General features: G+C 43.3%; 1 protein-coding gene across 2 annotated transcripts in view; it reads right to left on the bottom strand.

The window, feature by feature from the left end:
- The window catches only part of PRMT8 (protein arginine methyltransferase 8), a 188,835-nt gene that overhangs the window by 30,496 nt on the left and 138,442 nt on the right, over positions 1-19,897 (bottom strand). For both annotated transcript variants that reach the window (XM_077266494.1, XM_077266493.1), the window contains exons 3-5: positions 16,903-17,058; positions 10,492-10,555; positions 2,219-2,361 (exon numbers count right to left, since the gene is read on the bottom strand). In XM_077266494.1, coding sequence (XP_077122609.1) covers positions 2,219-2,361; positions 10,492-10,555; positions 16,903-17,058 — 363 coding nt within the window. The remainder of the gene's footprint in view (positions 1-2,218; positions 2,362-10,491; positions 10,556-16,902; positions 17,059-19,897) is intronic.

The following is a 19,897-nucleotide window of genomic DNA, read 5'->3' as shown; positions in this document are numbered from 1 at the left end:
TAAGTTGAAATATAACTAAGCTTCATCAACATTCCTTCATTTATTTTCAGACCTCCTCATATTTAGCTTGCAGCTTAATCCAACTACAAGATTTTTCTCTAATCAGAGTGTTTCTCCCAGTAATATAGGCTGGATGTGAGCTCTGTGTGTCATTCGCAGTAATATAGGCTGGATGTGAGCTCTATGTATCCCTCCCAGTAATATAGGCTGGATGTGAGCTCTGTGTGTCTCCCAATAATATAGGCTGGATGTGAGCTCTGTGTGTCATTCGCAGTAATATAGGCTGGATGTGGGGTCTATGTATCCCTCCTAGTAATATAGGCTGGATGTGAGCTCTGTGTGTCTCCCAATAATATAGGCTGGATGTGAGCTCTGTGTGTCTCTCCCAGTAATATAGGCTGGATGTGAGTTCTGTGTGTCTCTCCCAGTAATATAGGCTGGATGTGAGCTCTGTGTGTCTCTCCCAGTAATATAGGCTGGATGTGAGCTCTGTGTGTCTCTCCCAGTAATATAGGCTGGATGTGAGCTCTGAGTGTCTCCCAGTAATATAGGCTGGATGTGAGCTCTGAGTGTCTCTCTCCCAGTAATATAGGCTGGATGTGAGGTCTGTGTGTCTCTCCCAGTAATATAGGCTGGATGTGAGTTCTATGTATCCCTCCCAGTAATATAGGCTGGATGTGAGCTCTGTGTGTCTCTCCCAGTAATATAGGCTGGATGTGAGCTTTGTGTGTCTCTCCCAGTAATATAGGCTGGATGTGAGTTCTATGTCCCTCCCAGTAATATAGGCTGCATGTGAGCTCTGTGTGTCTCTCTCCAGTAATATAGGCTGGATTTGAGCTCTGTGTTTCTCCCAGTAATATAGGCTGGATGTGAGCTCTGCGTGTCTCTCAGTAATATAGGCTGGATGAGAGCTCTGTGTGTCTCCTCCCAGTAATATAGGCTGGATGTGAGCTCTGTGTGACTCTCCCAGTAATATATGCTGGATGTGAGCTCTGTGTGTCTCTCCCAGTAATATATGCTAGATGTGAGCTCTGTGTGTCTCTCCCAGTAATATAGGCTGGATGTGAGCTCTGTGTGTCTCTCCCAGTAATATATGCTGGATGTGAGCTCCATGTGTCTCTCCCAGTAATATAGGCTGGATGTGAGCTCTGTGTGTCTCTCCCAGTAATATAGGCTGGATGTGAGCTCTGTGTGTCTCTCCCAGTAATATAGACTGGATGTGAGCTCTGTGTGTCTCTCCCAGTAATATAGGCTGGATGTGAGCTCTGTGTGTCTCTCCCAGTAATATAGGCTAGATGTGAGCTCTGTGTGTCTCTCCCAGTAATATAGGCTGGATGTGAGCTCTGTGTATCTCTCCCAGTAATATAGGCTGTCTGTGAGCTCTGTGTGTCTCTCCCAGTAATATAGGCTGTCTGTGAGCTCTGTGCGTCTCTCCCAGTAATATAGGCTGGATGTGAGCTCTGAATATCTCTCCCAGTAATATATGCTGGATGTGAGCGCTGTGTCTCCCAGTAATATAGGCTGGATGTGAGTTCTGTGTGTCTCTCCCTGTAATATAGGCTGGATGTGAGCTCTGTGTGTCTCTCCCTGTAATATAGGCTGGATGTGAGCTCTGTGTGTCTCTCCCTGTAATATAGGCTGGATGTGAGCTCTGTGTGTCTCTCCCTGTAATATAGGCTGGATGTGAGTTCTGTGTGTCTCTCCCTGTAATATAGGCTGGATGTGAGCTCTGTGTGTCTCTCCCAGTAATATAGGGTAGATGTGAGCTCTGTGTGTTTCCCAGTAATATAGGCTGGATGTGAGCTCTGAATATCTCTCCCAGTAATATAGGCTGGATGTGAGCTCTGAATATCTCTCCCAGTAACAGAAGCTGAATGTAATATCTGTGAGTCTTTCCCAGTAATATAACCTGGATGTGAGTTCAGTGTGAATACAGAGTGCTGTTTTTTTCATTAGCTCATAAATCAGTACAGCTTCTATGCTGAAATTACAGTATGTCCTCCTCACATGCTTTCCTCCTTGCCTTTATTTCTGTCCTGCTTGTACGTGACTTGCCATCGCTCCACTCTATGGAGATCTGAGTATTACCCATTCCCATTGCTTTCGTTAAAGCCCCCAATAAAGCCCCCAAATAATAGCTATCTATCCTGACTCTCCCATACACAGGAATGCTCAGCTTGACCTAGCACTCCTATGTTCTCTATGAGAAAGCACTTACCAGCCACTTATCCCGGGCAAAGATGACAGTGTTGAGCATGGATTCGTAAAAGAGGCAATATCCCATCCACTCCGTGATGATGATGTCCACTTTATCTACCGGTAACTCCACCTCTTCAACTTTACCCCTAAATATTGTGATTACTGAAAAACGTACAAAAAAAAGGCGCATTGTGGCAGTAAAGAAAACCAATGTTAAGAAAAAAGTATAAACAGCAAAACATTGTGCCATAAGTGGGGTGGAGATAAAATTTCCCCATTTTGGTAAGTAATAAGGTTTATCTGGTCAAGGAGGTGGAGTCTCTGCAGAGTCAAGTCAAGCTGTCCAGGCCCTTTCCCTGCCCTATACGGTTTGACTGACAACCCTAAAAGCATGGTCTTAAGATAATACTCCCAAAACAGTCAATCATACCATATAGGGTGGGCAGTTTGACTTTGATTCTGCATAAGCTCCAGCTTATGGCAGCTGAAATGAATGAGAGTCAGTTGACCGAGAAATGTCATAGATTATTACAGTCTTCGGGAAGTGATGGAGTATATTCTCTCTTCCCTCGAAGATCAAGGAATGACATGTGAGCTGCATACAGAGCCAAATTTGTGAGTAGTTTATAGTGAGATGACTCTGCTGGTCTTCTCCCAATCTATACAGTAAAGCTGTCAAGTGAGTAGCAGTAAAAAAGGAGCCTGTCCATTCTGCTCTGTCAAAACTGGAAAATTTTAAGAATCTTTCATGTGAATATTAATTAAAAAAACACCTCAGAACTTTTGGAAGTAATATATTTATGATAAAAAAAAATGATTTATATAATGTAGTTTGCTGATTATACAGTACATTTCCTTCTCTTTAAAATCTCCGTAGGGTAATTCTCATTTATTAGAGAATTGCTCTTTTCACATTTCGCTGACCAAACGTGAATTTACACTTTAGAAATCAGCTCACATAATGCCCCAATGTTCTTCTATTTTCTCGGCTCTAAAAATAGCAAAGATTATCTCATAATTCTTTCTGCAATATCTGCCAGATAAAGTCTTGTTTTACTTTTTATTAATACTATAACATCAGAACACATGGAGGGTGCGGAGCTTATGTCAGATCAACTGTTCTTGATTATTGCTCGCTGTGCCACCAAGAAATGCGGTTATATGCCAAACCGGAGGGTAATACACAGATAACAAAGATTTATATCAAGGACAGATAAAGACGAATGATATGAAGGTTGGAAGATAGGAAAATTGATAGGCAGACAAATGATAGATACAGTTGCAATCACAATGATTCAAAACCTAAAGCAGATTAGATTTATGAACAAAATTTAGAAACTTTCTACTGTTTACAATACAATAAACAAATGAAAAAAAAATTGCTCAAGAAAACAGTGAAACATGGTGGTGGCTCAGGGTGCCTATGGTGAAGCATGGTGGTAGCCCAGGGCTGCCTAGAGTAAAGCATGATGATGGCTCGTCAATCCCTATCGTGAGGCATGGTGGTGGCTTGGTGCACCCTACAATAAAGCATGGTGGTGGCTCGGAGATGCCTATGATGAAGCATGGCGGTGGCTCAGTGCTGACTAGAGCAAATCATGGTGATGGCTCAGCAATACCTATAGTGAAGCATGGTGGTGGCTCAGTGATGCCTACATTGAAGCATGGCAGTGGCTAGTGGAAGCCTATAAAGAAGCACGGTGGTGGTCTAGGGCTGCCTAGAGTAAAGCATGATGATGGCTCGGCAATACCTATAGTGAGGCATGGTGGTGGTTCAATGAGGTCTACAATGAAGCATGGCAGTGGCTAGGGGATGTCTAGGGTGATTCATGCTGATGTCTTGGTGAACCCTACAATAAAGCATGGAGGTGGCTCAGAGATGCCTATGATAAAGCATGGCGGTAGCTTAGGGCTGACTAGATTAAATCATGGTGATAGCTCAGCAATACCTATAGTGAAGCATGGTGGTGGCTCGGTGATGCCTACATTGAAGCATAGCGGTGGCTAGTGGATGCCTATGTAGAAGTATGGTGGTGGCTCAGTGATACCTACAGTGAAGCATGGTGGTGGCTAGGAAAATTTAAGAGAGCGGCACATCCACAGGTGGTTGCTAGGGAATGCCTACAGTGAAGCATGGTGGTGGCTTGGTGAACTCTACAGTGAAGCAAAGCTGTAACTGTAGGGGACGGTGGCATCACAGAACTCCAGCACCCACTCAGGTATTATACTTATATCTACTTATGACCTCAATGGTTTCAGTTTGCTTTCAACTGAAGGGATGGTTTACAGCCTCTCGTATACATCCTCACTATTTGTGAATATGCACTACTATTTGGAGCCTGTGAGTGTTTCTCTTTCATTATAGCTTATGTCTGACTGGGTTCTGGTTTCTGTGGTGCCATCTACTAATGGTTCACTCTGTCATATCCCTATAATACTTTTTTGTTGTTGGTATATTGTTGTCAATAAAATCTTTTGCTACTTTTACTTGTTGTGGTGTTTAGCTTCTATATGAATGTCTATTTAACTCTGGCACCTATAGTGACTTTCTCTGCACCATCCTTTGATTTTCTTGGGGTGCAGGCCTTGTGTTTTTGAGTGAAGCAAAGCTGTAACTCAGAATACCTATGGTGAAGCATGATGGTGGCTCAGGGCTGCCCAGAGTAAAGTATGGTGATGGCTTGGCAATACCTATAGTTAAGCTTGGTGGTGGCTCAGTGATGCCTATAGTGAAGCATACTGATGGCTTGGTGAACCCTACAGTGAAGCATGGCAGTGGCTCAGGGATGCCTATGGTGAAACACGGCGGTGGCTAGATGATGCATAAAATGAACCATGACGTTGGCTTGGGGACGCCTATGCTGAAGCATGGCAGTGGCTCGAGGATGCCTACATTGTCACAAGGAGGTTTTTTCAAACATCTCCAACTGTCATGGTGGCATCAGGGTCTGTGGACTCCACAGATCCAGACACTCCTCTACGTGACTCCATAGATAGCGATGGTCAGAACACAGTGACTAGGGTGTCGACTTCTAGAGCTGCAGCTTCTAAGATTAGAAAAAGTTAAATCTTTGCTGAACTAAGCTTGTTGATTTCCTGTGGTCACATGCTGTGGGAGAACCAGTCGTCTATGCTCTTTCACTATTTATATCACAAAGAAGGAAGGAGAAGACCGGGCTTTTCTATGTATCCGCGCTGACCACACGCGATGGAAATGTTCTTAAAAGCTTTATTGTGCCGACGCGTTTCATGGTAATCAGCCACTTCCTCAGGGCCAACGACTTTCCCTATTTAAACTGGCTCCACTGTTCAGGTAATGTCAGCAATAATTCTCTATCCTGGTTTGGAGAGTTGGACACATCCTGGTTATTAGTGGTTATTTCTAAAGTTGTGGACACCGGTGTTTGGTTAACACTTTCCTTTCCCCCTAGATTTCTTTGTGTTACTTTGTTGCCTCTTGAGCTGTACACTTTATATTCCTCTGTGTATTTCCCTGAGAGAGCGTTGTGTGATTGTGTTATGTTTCTGCCCTGTCTGTCTTGTTTTGGATTTCTCTATACACTGTACAGATTGGTGCTACTCAGGAGCATAGGAAGAAACGAGGCTCAGGCATCTCCACCTTCAGGGGTAACCCTGGAACAGGGATAGCCCGGGACCCCTAGCCTGAGGGTCAGTATAAGAGCACATCTATTATCCCACAGTCACATTGTGACAGGCGAGGGCACAGTGATGTCTATATTGAAGCATGGCAGTGCCTCGGTGATGCCAATAGTGAAGCATGGAGGTGGCTCAGTGATGCCTATAGTGAAGCATGGAGGTGGCTCGGTGATGCCTATAGTGAAGCATGGAGGTGGCTCGGTGATGCCTATAGTGAAGCATGCAGGTGGCTCCGTGATGTCTATAGTGAAGCATGGTGATAGCTCGGTGATGCCTACAGTGAAGCATGGAGGTGGCTTGGTGATGCCTATAGTGAAGCATGCAGGTGGCTCGGTGATGCCTATAGTGAAGCATGGTGGTGGCTCGGTGATGCCTATAGTGAAGCATGGAGGTGGCTTGGTGATGCCTATAGTGAAGCATGGCAGTGCCTCGGTGATGCCTATAGTGAAGCATGGAGGTGGCTCAGTGATGCCTATAGTGAAGCATGGAGGTGGCTCGGTGATGCCTATAGTGAAGCATGGAGGTGGCTCGGTGATGCCTATAGTGAAGCATGCAGGTGGCTCCGTGATGCCTATAGTGAAGCATGGTGATAGCTCGGTGATGCCTACAGTGAAGCATGGAGGTGGCTTGGTGATGCCTATAGTGAAGCATGCAGGTGGCTCGGTGATGCCTATAGTGAAGCATGGTGGTGGCTCGGTGATGCCTATAGTGAAGCATGGAGGTGGCTTGGTGATGCCTATAGTGAAGCATGGCAGTGCCTCGGTGATGCCTATAGTGAAGCATGGAGGTGGCTCTGTGATGCCTATAGTGAAGCATGGAAGTGGCTCGGTGATGCCTATAGTGAAGCATGGAGGTGGCTTGGTGATGCCTATAGTGAAGCATGGCAGTGCCTCGGTGATGCCTATAGTGAAGCATGGAGGTGGCTCTGTGATGCCTATAGTGAAGCATGGAAGTGGCTCTGTGATGCCTATAGTGAAGCATGGAAGTGGCTCTGTGATGCCTATAGTGAAGCATGGAAGTGGCTCGGTGATGCCTATAGTGAAGCATGGTGGTGGTTTGGTGATGCTCTTGGGTTGCTTGGTGCCATGGAAAACTGCAGCATGTAGAGGGCAAGATGGATTCAATTAAGTTTCAGGAAATCCTAGGATAAAAAACCATGCCTTCTTTGAGGAAGCTGAAGCTCGAGCATTATTGAAATTTCCAATGTGACAATGATTTCAAGAATACCTCCAAGTCTGACCAAGGCATGGTTTCGTAAAAAAAAAGTTCTGGAATGTTCATCATAGTCGCATGACTTGAACTCCTTAGAAAATCTTTGGATGGATTTGAAGAAGGTGCTTTTAGCACATGAACCCAAGAATATTAGTGACCTGGAGGTCATAGCCCATGAGGGTCGGGATAAGATTTCTCAGGAACATTGCCAGAAGCTGGTGTCTCGCTATACATCACATCTGCAGCAGGTTATAACAGCCAGAGGGGCTCTAGTAAGTACTTAAGATGCTTGTCATAAACGTGGTGGCTAAATTCTGAGACTGCATTAGTCAGTAAAAGTGGACTTTTGTTGTGAATTTGGAGAAACAACTTTTTATATTAGTTGTTGTATTTACATTGTCCTTTTTTCATTGAATTAGCACAAAGTTTGTACATTTTCCTAAATAAACTACCGTAAGTTGTAATGGGCGGGAGAAGATAGGGAAATAGACATTTTTATTAAAATAGTGCAATAAAATGTTCTTGTTCTCGATCTCCCACCGGATCCTGGATTGTTTTCTGTATAAAGACTTCATGTTTTGTGTCTCATACTGACAGGGCGGTGGGAGTTATCAGCCTTGCACATTGTCTGTAGCCTCCAAAGCGCACCTCACGCTGAGACTTACAGTCATCGCTTCTATTTTACCAAAATAAATGAATTATCTGAAGAAATCATGGAGCATTTTAATAAATTCAGACTGTCGAATAACATCTCTTATTTCCGCACAACAGGCAAGGTTCAGTCTCGAATGTACAGATGTGTCCTTCTCTACCTTTCCTCTTGTATCGACATATCAAATTACTAATTAAAAGAAAAAAGTAAAAACATGATTTTGCGATCCTATGTTGGGAGTCATTTATGTCATATGTGTCCACAGATACATGTTGTCGCCTGTTGAAAGCATGCTGTGATAATGTATTGAATTCGTATTGTGAAAAATTTGAGCCCTTAATAACATTTATGTAGGCGTAGATATATCTGTACTATGGAGAAGCGCTCGTCAGTCGCCAGTGTCTGCAGCATTATCCACAGCTCAGATATCGAATGCCATTAATTCTACAATTAATACATAGCAGCCATTTTCATTCTGGTCTTCCTCATCCAGGACGAGCCCCCAAGATTGGCTGTGTTAACGTTAATCATAAGGGAACGCGCGTCGTGGTATTCATTTCCCTTGTAGTGAGAAATTCAACATTCCAAATAAAAAGTTCACTTATTACATAAGTTATACCTATTATTCCATTTTAGGGCTACATGCATTTTTTTTCTCATGTTTTTTAAAACATACTTTTTACATTGATGGCTTATCAGTAGGATGGGTCATCAATGTCTGATCGGTGGGGATGCGACACCCCCCAATGCACAGCACAGTTCCGTCAATTCTATAGTGGTCACGGCCCGGTACTGCACTCACGCCCGCTATTCAAATCAATAGGGGGTGGATGTGTAGCACTCGACCACGGCCACTATTCCATTGACGAAGCTGCGCCATGACTAAGCATAGGCCGTCAATGTAAAAGTAGAGGACGTCTTTAATTTTGTCCTGTGCATGTGTAAATGTGGCACCCCAGGAGTCCGGTTGCCACAGTGGCATTGCCTCCCTCACAGGGGGTGATGCCATGCCTGGAAGCAAGGAGGGATTCCCTTAGCAGGTAATACATCAACATGCAACACCTTTCCTACTCCAGACCAGAAGGGGGAGCTCTAACACCTGATTTCAGGGGAGCTTCCTGATATAAGTTCTGGCCTGGAGGTGGAGTTAGGTAGTCTGAGGAAGACAGAGAGGAGAGAGGAAGTCAAGGAAGAACCTGAGGAGTGGAGCTGTAGATAAGCACTCACCTCAGGGCCAAGTGCTAGAGACTGGACGTCGGTGTCCGTTGTTGTGCGGGTACTGAAGTCCTGGCAGCTAAATCCAGAGGGCAGGTTTTATAACCCCTTCTGAACACATGATGTACATTTACGTCATATGCCCTGTCCCTGATTTTGATGCGGGCTCACTTGCTGAACCCGCACATTTCCTGGCAGATGATGGCTGATTTAATGCCTCTAACTGCGACATTTAACACGCGTCAGCAGGGAGCACGTCGAGGGCACGATCACGGGGTGCTGATGACTTGTTATAACAGCCGGGAGACTACTGAAGACCTCCACGCTCGTTATGATGATTCTCCTGTGAAAGCCAAGAGATGTAGGAGTCTTCATTCAATAACACCACAAGGGCATCGCCTCCATTGACAGATGAAATATGATAGCTGTGGGAACGAGGGCTGGAAAGCGCAATGGCGTGAACAAACCTGGCCATCACTTTGATGGATAGGTATTTATAAGGAACAAAATAAAAGAAAAAAAAAAGGAAAATCCCCATATTCAATTCTCATCTACTGACATCTCTGTAACAAGCATGTGTACAGGCTGCCATAACATCGACTTTATGCTTCTTAGGCATAACCGTATTTCATGGAGCTGTCATGGCTGGAAATGTAATTTCATACAATGACAGGTAAAAAAAAAAAAACCTAAGAGAAAAATAGATTTTTTTTTTTCGCAGAGAATTACATACCGTAATTGCAATACCTGAAACAACCTATAATCAAGGGTGGCGCTGTTGCTAGATTTTTTAGAATGTGAATTAATTTAAAAAATATTTGGAGGGGGTAATAAAAATATTTCTATCTTAATTAGAATCATTTAATAGCATTTACTGCAGTATTTTAATGTGAAGAAGACTATATTCTACCCAGACGTATGAGTCTTCTTGTGTCAATCCACACAGACTGATTTATATTTTCCCTACTCTAAAAAGTTTGCAAATAATTATGTCATTTGACATTTTCTGGTCCATAAATGATTTAAAGGGTTTGTCCACTTTTTACAATCTCTTGTTAAAATCTTTAAAAATATGCTGATTAAAGCTTGCCCTGCTACGTGAATCCTTAGCGATCAGCTGTGATCTAGATGGAACCTAGAAGCAAGCGTTTAATTGTTCTGCAGCACTCCCACAGGCAGAATGAAGTATTACACTGTACCCATTGAAATGAATGGACTGTCCATGCAATGAAGTGTCCTCCACTTCAATTTGTTCTGGCTCTGTCCTTTGGCAAAGAGTCAAGAGCTCTGAAAAAGCTCTTTGGAGCTTTGTATCAGACAAAAACTTGCTCCTTCTGCTATAAGGACATATTAAGAACATTTTTAGCAAGGAATTGATTACATCAGTTCTGGCTTGTTGACTTTGACGAAAATTCCGATTAGTTAAAAACATGCAGCATAAGTTTTGAATAGACGTAAACGTAAATCAGAAAAGTTTTGAATGGTTTTTCTGCAGAGCATGTATAAAGGAAACATTTCTACATTTAGGAACATGAGCACATTCCCCGATGCCTTACTGTTGTCGAGATGGTTGGCCTTGATGATTTTTTCAGAGTAGTCTGCAACGCTGGAACATTCAATCTGAGCAAAAAAAACAACACCAGAATGCACACAATAGGTCAGAGACTTTTCCACATGAAAAAGAACAAACAGAGATTACATGTATTCCAGTCTCAAGCATTTTGTTGTAGAACATAAAGTCAGATTTAATGTCGTAGAACCCATCTGTATCTCCTCGTCTTTCCTTTTTGGCTCAACAGTTCCCGAGATGAGTGATGTGAGACGACTAACTGTGAGTGTAAAAACATGCTTTCACGATAAGTCTTTGTACAGCAAACTCTAGTTACTGGCGCCATATGTAGACTCAAGTGGTAGGTATTGAACCTGTCGACAATGTCTTCTTTAGTAGAAGTTGAGTCCCATTTGGATTCCCACTCGTAAGTTATCAACATTTCATCTGTCTATTAATTTTACTTTTCAGTCCCAACTTGTGGATTTCCAGCTGTCCCACCAGCTGTCCCACCAGGCCTACCCATCCTTGGAGGAAAGTCCCACCAGGCCTACCCATCCTTGGAGGAAAGTCCCACCAGGCCTACCCATCCTTGGAGGAAAGTCCCACCAGGCCTACCCATCCTTGGAGGAAAAGTCCCACCAGGCCTACCCATCCTTGGAGGAAAGTCCCACCAGGCCTACCCATCCTTGGAGCAAAGTCCCACCAGGCCTACCCATCCTTGAAGGAAAGTTTAGACTAACAGGTCAGGAAACTGTGTCTTAGATCTTATGGATAGTACACGTATTCCGGTGAGATGGTCAACCCTATCAGCGGGAGTTTGCTGAGCTTGTTGCTGAGGTGGGGGGCAGTGATGTTCCTACAAGACCAATTGCGAATAATCACTCTGGTTCTCCTATCTTTAAGTCCTCCATACACTTTTTGGTTTTGGCCAAACAACGGTTTGGCTAACTATTGGCTCGGCTTGCTCTGCTGAGCGCTCCTGTCTCCTCTGTGAGAGAGCTGCTGTCGCATATATCTGGCGGTGGCTTATCACTTCGAGAACAAAAGGAATGACAGTCCGAAATCACAGATGCTGGATCCTTATACCCAGGGCCGGCTCCAGGTTTTCATGGGCCCTGGGCGAAAGAGTCTCGGTGGGCCCCTTTAACACATACCACAATTCATAATGCACCGATACGGCAGAGAAATATAGGTATAGCACAATGCCAAAGATTTCAGTTACGTCTTACATTACATGAGGGATATCTATTGTACATTCTACATTAGCTCAGAAACCGGACAGTATAGTCCTCTATACAGAGTGAGCCCCATATATTGCTCCAAACAGAATAATGAGCCCCATATATTGCCCCATACAGTATAATGGCCCCATATAGTGCTCCATACAGTATAATTGGCACCACATAGTCCTCTATACAGAATAATGAGCCCCATATATTGCTCCAAACAGAATAATGAGTCCAATATTATGCTCCATACAGAATAATGAGCCTCATATAATGCTCCAAACAGTATAATGGGCACCACAGAGTGCTCCATACAGAATGAGCCGCATATATTGCTCCATACAGAATTGACCCCATATAATGTTCCATACAGTATAGTGAGCCACATATAATTCTCCATACACTATATGATGGGCCCCTTCTATTGCTCCATATATAATGGGCCTCATATAATGCTCCATACAGTATATGATCGGCCCCATACAGTATACTGAGTCCCATATATTGCTCCATACAGAATGGGCCCCATATAATACTCCTTACAGAATCGGTCCCATATAATGCTCCAAAAGTAATTGGCCCAATAAGATGCTCCATGTATAATGGGCCCCATATAATGCTCCATATATAATTGGCCATATAAAATGCTCCATTTATAATTAGTCCCATAAGATGCTTCATATATTATTGGCCCCATATACTGCTCCATATTGAATTGGCCCCATAAGATACTCCATATTAAATTGGCTCCATATTAAATTGGCCCCATATAATGCTCCCTATGTTATTGGCCCCATAAGATACTCCATATAGAATTAGCCCCATATAATGCTCCATATATGGGCCCCTTCTGATGGTCCCCATATATTGCTCCAAATATTAAAAAAAAAATGAAATACTCACCTCTCATTGCTTGACGCTGCTCTGCTCTGGAATCCTCACCGATGGTGTCTTCCTGCTCTATGTGCTGCAACTGCTCAGGCAGAGGGCGTGAACTGGTGACGTCATCACTCCCTCTGACCTGAACATCACAGTCAGAGGATGGAAGACGCTGCAGCGCTGGAACCGGGAGAGGTAAGTGTCGCAAGTGCCGGGGCCCGGAGCAGGCGGGGGGGCCCCCTGCCTGCTCTGGGCCCCGGCACTTGCCTGGGTGCGCCGGGTGCTGACGCCGGCCCTGCTTATACCCCCCCGACATCATCTATCAGAGGAGATAAATTTTAGACCGTTGTTCCGAACCTAGCTCTTCCATCATTTCCAAACAAATTTCAAGGTTATCGAATGTTAAGCACCATTTTCTTCATGGACCTGTTTTGGACATCTCAAATCAGGCACAACCCTTATTGAGGTAGCATTTGTATCACCAGCCTAAAGAGGTCTTCTCATTTGGGACATTTATGGTATATTAATGGGATATGCTATATACTGTATGCCTGATAGATGCTGGGAACCACATGTAGCTTGGAAATGGCGCCCTGTTGAGCTGGCAAGAATACAGAGATGCATGCATGCTCAGCTCTCTATATTGGGCTAGCTATTCTTGGGCAACCCGTAAATTGGAATGTCTCTTGGACATATTTTGGACCTTTATCGCAAATTCTATCAATATGCCATGAATGTCTGAGATGGCACCACTCTAGTCAAACGGAGACACATCTTACATTTATCTTCGGCCTTTTAACGTAAACCCAAGACTAGGTTTTCCCAAGACCATGGTTTCCTCTAGAGACGTGGCCTCCAATGTGTCTCTCTCCAGCAGTCAAGAAACTAAAATTCCGAGGAAGCCATCATAACCCATGTCAATGTTAGGAATTGGTTTTTCAACAGCTGGAAAGACACTGATTGAAGACTACAGCATCTTAAACCAGTTGTCATCAAGTTCCGACATGTCAAAATTATATTTTTTGGGTGGGTTCCATAGTTCTGGATAAGTTCTGGTGGGTTCTCATCTGGATAAGTCATACATATCTGATCAATGGTGGATCAACAGCTGGGACCCCGATTGATCACTAGACCTGGGTCCAAAGTACAGCCACATTGATAAGAGCTAAGAATAAAGTGGCAGTAAGACATGCACCATGATGCTCCACTCAAAGCCAAGCATTTATCATTGCCATAAACATTAAAGGGCTACTCTTAGTCGGGAGCCTAAAGTCATATCTATATATGATATGCCATAAATGTCCAATAAATGTGTTGCTGTCCAATTTTATGGGAGTGCCATGGAAAAAAATGGAGAAAGACACATAGGTGCTACCACCTCTATATTCTCGGCACCAGATGCCAGTCCCCTGTTCTCAAGGTAGGTGTATGGCCTAGAGATCTGCATCTATCGATAAGCCATAAATGACCCAAAAAGGAAAATCCCTTTACGTTGTCCTCAAAGCTTTCAGGAATAGTGGCTTAGAGGTCACTAGTGATGAGCAAACGAGCATCTTCGGGTGCTAGAAATGGCGTGCTAGAAATATATGTTCGAGTCCCGGCGGCTGTATGTTTCACCACTGTTCGACAGCCGCAACACACGAAGGGATTGCCTAACAATGCTGAGAAATGAGTGCTGAGAAATCGAGCTTTGAAACCACATGCAAATTAGCCTTGACCTAAATTGGTGGCGTTTCATTGCACTCAGTGTTCATCGACACGCCCCCAGTGCACGTCTAGGCTAATTTGCATGTGGCTTTGAAGCTTGATTTCTCAGATTAGGCACATCGGATGACTACAAGACAGGTATCATTTTTGATGTTGTACCAGGACCTATACAGCTTTAACAGTGGTTTAACTAGTAAAATCCTCCTGACGCTTTCCCTTTAAGAACTAATTGTCTTTTTAATTTTCTTACGCTCTTATAATAAGGAAGGCTCTCATAATCTAGAAGAAACTGAAGCATGTTGTGAGCGATAAGTGGCGGCACCTAGAGTAGGACGTGCACTTTTCCTAGCGCCTCGGAGAATAATATTACCCATTGTATTGCTTTAGAAAGCCCATTAGTTCCTGTGCTGTCAGCGAGGGAAGGAGCAACCTGCACGTATAAAGAGCAGCAAGCAATCAAACGGGAAGCGACATCGTCCTTATAATAAGAGCGGAAATATACAGCGAGAACGCGGGGAGGGGGCAAATCCATGCTATGCTGGAATGGATGTAATTCCCACAGCTGTCGTAACTTGCCGGCTAATTGCGACAATACATCTGCAGCTTTAATTTCTCTGCGCTGTTTTTCCAAAGGCCTCGATATTAATTGTTTGAAGGTGTCGTGAAAGGAAATCCAGTATCAGGCATCTTAAAGGGACCTAGAAATGAATAGTAAATGAAACAAGCAATATAGGTGTCGTCTCTGTTTGCTGTTTGTTCCTCTGCAGCATTTTCGGCAAGATCCTAAAACAAACAATCTCGTAGAAATCCTGCAGGGAACGAAGGCTAGTCTCATCCTGATCAGATTTATCTTCATCAATAAATGTCTGCCCTATGAGCCGAAGAGGCAGGACTCAGTGATCTGTTGTCTTTCCACGAACGGTGTGGTGGGGAGAGGCTCCTGCTGCAGGATTTATGTAATTTTCAGTTTTAAAAAGTTATCCATTATTCATTGGCTAGGGGATAACGTGGGGTCAGAAAACAAGGTCCCCTAGTGTTGTCTTGAAGGATATGTATGCTTAAACTCCGCTCCATTCACTGTCAATAGGAGAGAAAGCCGAATACAGCGCTCCACTATTTCTGGCAATGAATGGAACAGAGGTTGAGTATGCACCCCACCGCGCCAATCAAAATAGGGAGGTCCCAGGGGTCAGACCCCTTACTATTCGATGGATAGGGGATAACTTGCTGGTCGTAAGGGGTCGACCAATGTGACCCCTAGCTTTGCTCCCCATTTTGTTCTGAATAGAGGTGCACATACTTGACTTCCACTCCATTGATTGTCTATAGGACTGGCGGAGAAAGATGAATACTGTGCTCTACTTTTTTCCAAATAATGAAAGGAGCTGAGGACAAGCATACGCACCTATGCCTCATCCAGGTTTGGTCTACAGAACCTCATTCTCGAGATTACCCTGATTTTGGGATCACTGGGGTCCCGATGGGCCAACCACCAGCGATCAGCAATTTGTCCCCTAATCTATTTACTTAATCTGTGCATTTTTTTGTGTATGGTGCTCCTTTAGGATTCGAGCATTTAAAGAGCCCCCTCCAGAGCAGAACTAAAGCCTATAGAGGCCCCTCCTAAATGGCCTTACCGAAGAGCCAACAAGTAGACCAGAGGATCCAAGCCCCATCCATGGCTTTTTACAAGCAGGACCTTTTCTGTATGAGACTTTGATGATTGGCTTCGAGCAGTTTTTCTCAATGCCATGTACCCCCCTGATCAAAGCCCATTACATAAAATTAGCCCCAAAGCTTTAATCCTACCCTGAGCAGAAGAAAAATATCATGAGTACGTCCTAGAGACATGAAGTCTACACTATGGGTTGCAAATACCAAAGTTTTAGAATCTGGGATTAAGAGGATTAACGTATGTGATGGGCTAGATCCCAGTCTGACACTTCAGGAAAGTGTTGAAAGTGCAAAAACAATGCCTCTAATTCTAGTTTTAAGAGGAAAAAAAATCTATTTTTCTTTTTGACAATAGCGCCACTTTTCTCCATAGGTGGCAACTGGTATTACTGTTTGAATAAAAAGGGCTGAGATGCGATTCCGGATACAGTCCGTGAACAAGGGTGGCCATTAGCGAATGACGGCACATACAGTCAAAATACAATAGTTAAAGACGACCTGTCAACAGGTCAAAAGTGGCCATTTTTTCTCTTATTTTATTCCCCTTATCCCCCTGAGTGTTCTTTTTTTTGTTTTATTTAAATCCGCTTTACGGTTTCAGAGATATGGGAATTTTTATGTAGTGCACAATTCTATGGTGTTTACTTGGGGGCGTGTCTCAGGGTAAACATGCAAAGCAGCTTAAAGACACGCCCCCGAGGATCCTGTGAGACATGCCACAATGTAAACTAACTGAAAAGAAATGTATGGTGGATTCAAAACAAAAAAAACTGGCAGGTTAACCCCATATCTGCAGGTTAACAGCATTTTTTCACGTGACAGGTGCGACCAGCATCCAACAGTATGAACCGTGGCCGAATCGCAACTATCAAGGTAAAACAAGTTTCGATTCCTCAAGTTTAAACAATTGCATGAAAACATTTATTCACCCCGTACACTTTCTTTGCTCCAGCCTTTGCTGCGAACATGGAGAGAATTCCAGTCCCGCTGCCGACATCTAAGACGATTTTATCCTTAAACACATGCTTATTGTGATACATGGAGTTTCTGTAAGTCAAAGTGCGAACTTCATCTTTCAGCATTTCCTATGAAAAAAAATGAATAAAAGAAATAATGTTAAAAATATAGAAGAATCTGTCCCAATATTTTAACGTACAGTTAGGTCCATATATATTTGGACAGAGACAAAATTTTTCTAATTTTGGTTACAGACATTACCACAATGAATTTTAAACAAAACAATTCAGATGCAGTTGAAGTTCAGACTTTCAGCTTTCATTTGAGGGTATCCACATTAAAATCGGATGAAGGGTTTAGGAGTTTCAACTCCTTAACATGTGCCACCCTGTTTTTAAAGGGACCAAAAGTAATTGGACAATTGACTCCAAGGCTATTTCATGGGCAGGCGTGGGCAATCCCTTCGTTATGTCATTCTCAATTAAGCAGATAAAGGGCCTGGAGTTGATTTGAGGTGTGGTGCTTGCATTTGGAAGGTTTTGCTGTGAAGTAAACATGCGGTCAAAGGAGCTCTCCTTGCAGGTGAATCAAGCCATCCTTAAGCTGCGAAAACAGAAAAAACCCATCCGAGAAATTGCTACCATATGAGGAGTGGCAAAATCTACAGTTTGGTACATCCTGAGAAAGAAAGAAAGCACTGGTGAAATCATCAATGCAAAAAGACCTGGGCGCCCACGGAAGACAACAGTGGTGGATGATCGCAGAATAATCTCCATGGTGAGGAGAAATCCATTCACAACAGCCAACCAAGTGACCAACACTCTCCAGGAGGTCGGCGTATCAATATCCAAATCTACCATAAAGAGAAGACTGCATGAAAGTAAATACAGAGGGTTCACTGCACGGTGCAGCCACTCATAAGCATCAAGAATAAAAAGGCTAGACTGAACTTTGCTAAAAAACATCTAAAAAAGCCAGCACAGTTCTGGAAGAACATTCTTTGGACAGATGAAACCAAGATCATCCTCTACCAGAATGATGGAAAGAGAAAAGTATGGCGAAGGCGGGGTACAGCTCATGACCCAAAGCATACCACATCATCTGTAAAACACGGCGGAGGCAGTGTGATGGCTTGGGCATGCATGGCTGCCAGTGGCACTGGGTCACTAGTGTTTATTGATGATGTGACACAGGACAGAAGCAGCCGAATGAATTCTGAGGTCTTCAGAGCCGCCATACTGTGTGCTCAGATCCAGCCAAATGCAGCCAAACTGATTGGTCGTCGTTTCATACTACAGATGGACAATGACCCAAAACATAAAGCCAAAGCAAGCCAGGAGTTTATTAAATCAAAGAAGTGGAATATTCTTGAATGGCCAAGTCAGTCACCTGATCTCAACCCAATTGAGCATGCATTTCACTTGTTAAAGACTAAACTTCAGACAGAAAGGCCCACAAACAAACAGCAACTGAAAACCACCGCAGTGAAGGCCTGGCAGAGCATCAAAAAGGAGGAAACACAGCGTCTGGTGATGTCCATGAGTTCAAGACTTCAGGCAGTCATTGCCAACAGAGGGTTTTCAACCAAGTACTAAAAATGGGCATTTTATTTAAAATTATTGAATCTGTCCAATTACTTTTGGTCCCTTTAAAAACAGGGTGGCACATGTTAAGGAGTTGAAACTCCTAAACTCTTCATCCAATTTTAATGTGGATACCCTCAATTGAAAGCTGAAAGTCTGAACTTCAACTGCATCTGAATTGTTTTGTTTAAAATTCAATGTGGTAATGTTTATAACCAAAATTGGAAAAATGTTGTCTCTGTCCAAATATATATGGACCTAACTGTATCATGTCACCCCAAACCAGTAAAACAGCATGATCTTGCTGCCCTCAACTTCCACAAATAAAAACTGCTTTTGTTGCATATACCAGTTTAAACTGTCCAGAAACTATCCATAATCTCATGCTCTGTAACTGGCCAAACACTTTTTTTGGAGTGGGCAATTCTCCTTTAACAGCATTCTACCAGCACTATAGGTGTGAAAACATCCTTTCCCTCATTACCCAGCATATTCTTCTCCTACTATTATCCAATGACTTTCCTGCCTTGAAGTGAAACCCCACTTCTGTGTTACACCTCTATAACCAAAGAAATGAGCCAGAGCATAAATTGGTATACATGCAAAGTGATAGGAACATCCCGATAGGGGTACACCTTGTCGCGGTGAGATTTTTTTTTAATAAATACACTATGCTTTTTTTATAAGTACTATTACTATTTACTTACTGCAGGGTATATACTCATTGTGTTTCTATCTTCAGTTTTGTCTGTTAAATGGTCACGTGTGAACATACTCCTACACGTTGCATGTATATCGATTTATGCTCCGGCTCATTTCTTTGGTTTTACTGTAGTTTGTTGTACTTTGTACAAAGAGGGGCATGACTCCCTCTTTTTGACCTAGGCATTTCATTTATATAGTTCCCATGAACAGGTGTCTGAAACAGTCGGGCCTCAGAACTGCCCTGTCCCGAACTACATAGAGGTCGTCTGGCCCAAGATAAGGTTTTAATATTAGAGAATAGGACCAACCCCATTGGGGTACGCTTTGTTACGATGGGATGGCTTTTATTCTTTTTTTTAATCAAAAAAGCGTTTACTAAGTACCTTATAAAATTTATGAAAACCGTTACTATTTACTTACTAACAGGGTATATGCTCATTTTGTTTCTAGCTTAGGTTATGCAAGTTATGCCTGTGTGTAGTATGACAGTCAGGAGACCAGGGAGAAAAAGACCTGCCCAACTTTCTGTAGAGAGACAAAGACTCGCCCCACTTCTGGAGAGGAAAAAAAAAGTCCTGCCCAACTTCCTGAAGAAAAACAGACACCAGCCTCCACATCCTGTAGAACAATAAAGACAACCCCCAAACTTCCTGTAGAGTAACAAAGATCAGCCAGCATT

The sequence above is a fragment of the Ranitomeya variabilis genome, chromosome 5 (genome assembly GCF_051348905.1).
Source record: "Ranitomeya variabilis isolate aRanVar5 chromosome 5, aRanVar5.hap1, whole genome shotgun sequence".
NCBI classification, from domain to species: Eukaryota; Metazoa; Chordata; class Amphibia; order Anura; family Dendrobatidae; genus Ranitomeya; species Ranitomeya variabilis.
Note: the sequence above shows the minus strand (reverse complement) of the source record. Positions and strands in the feature narration are given on the sequence as shown.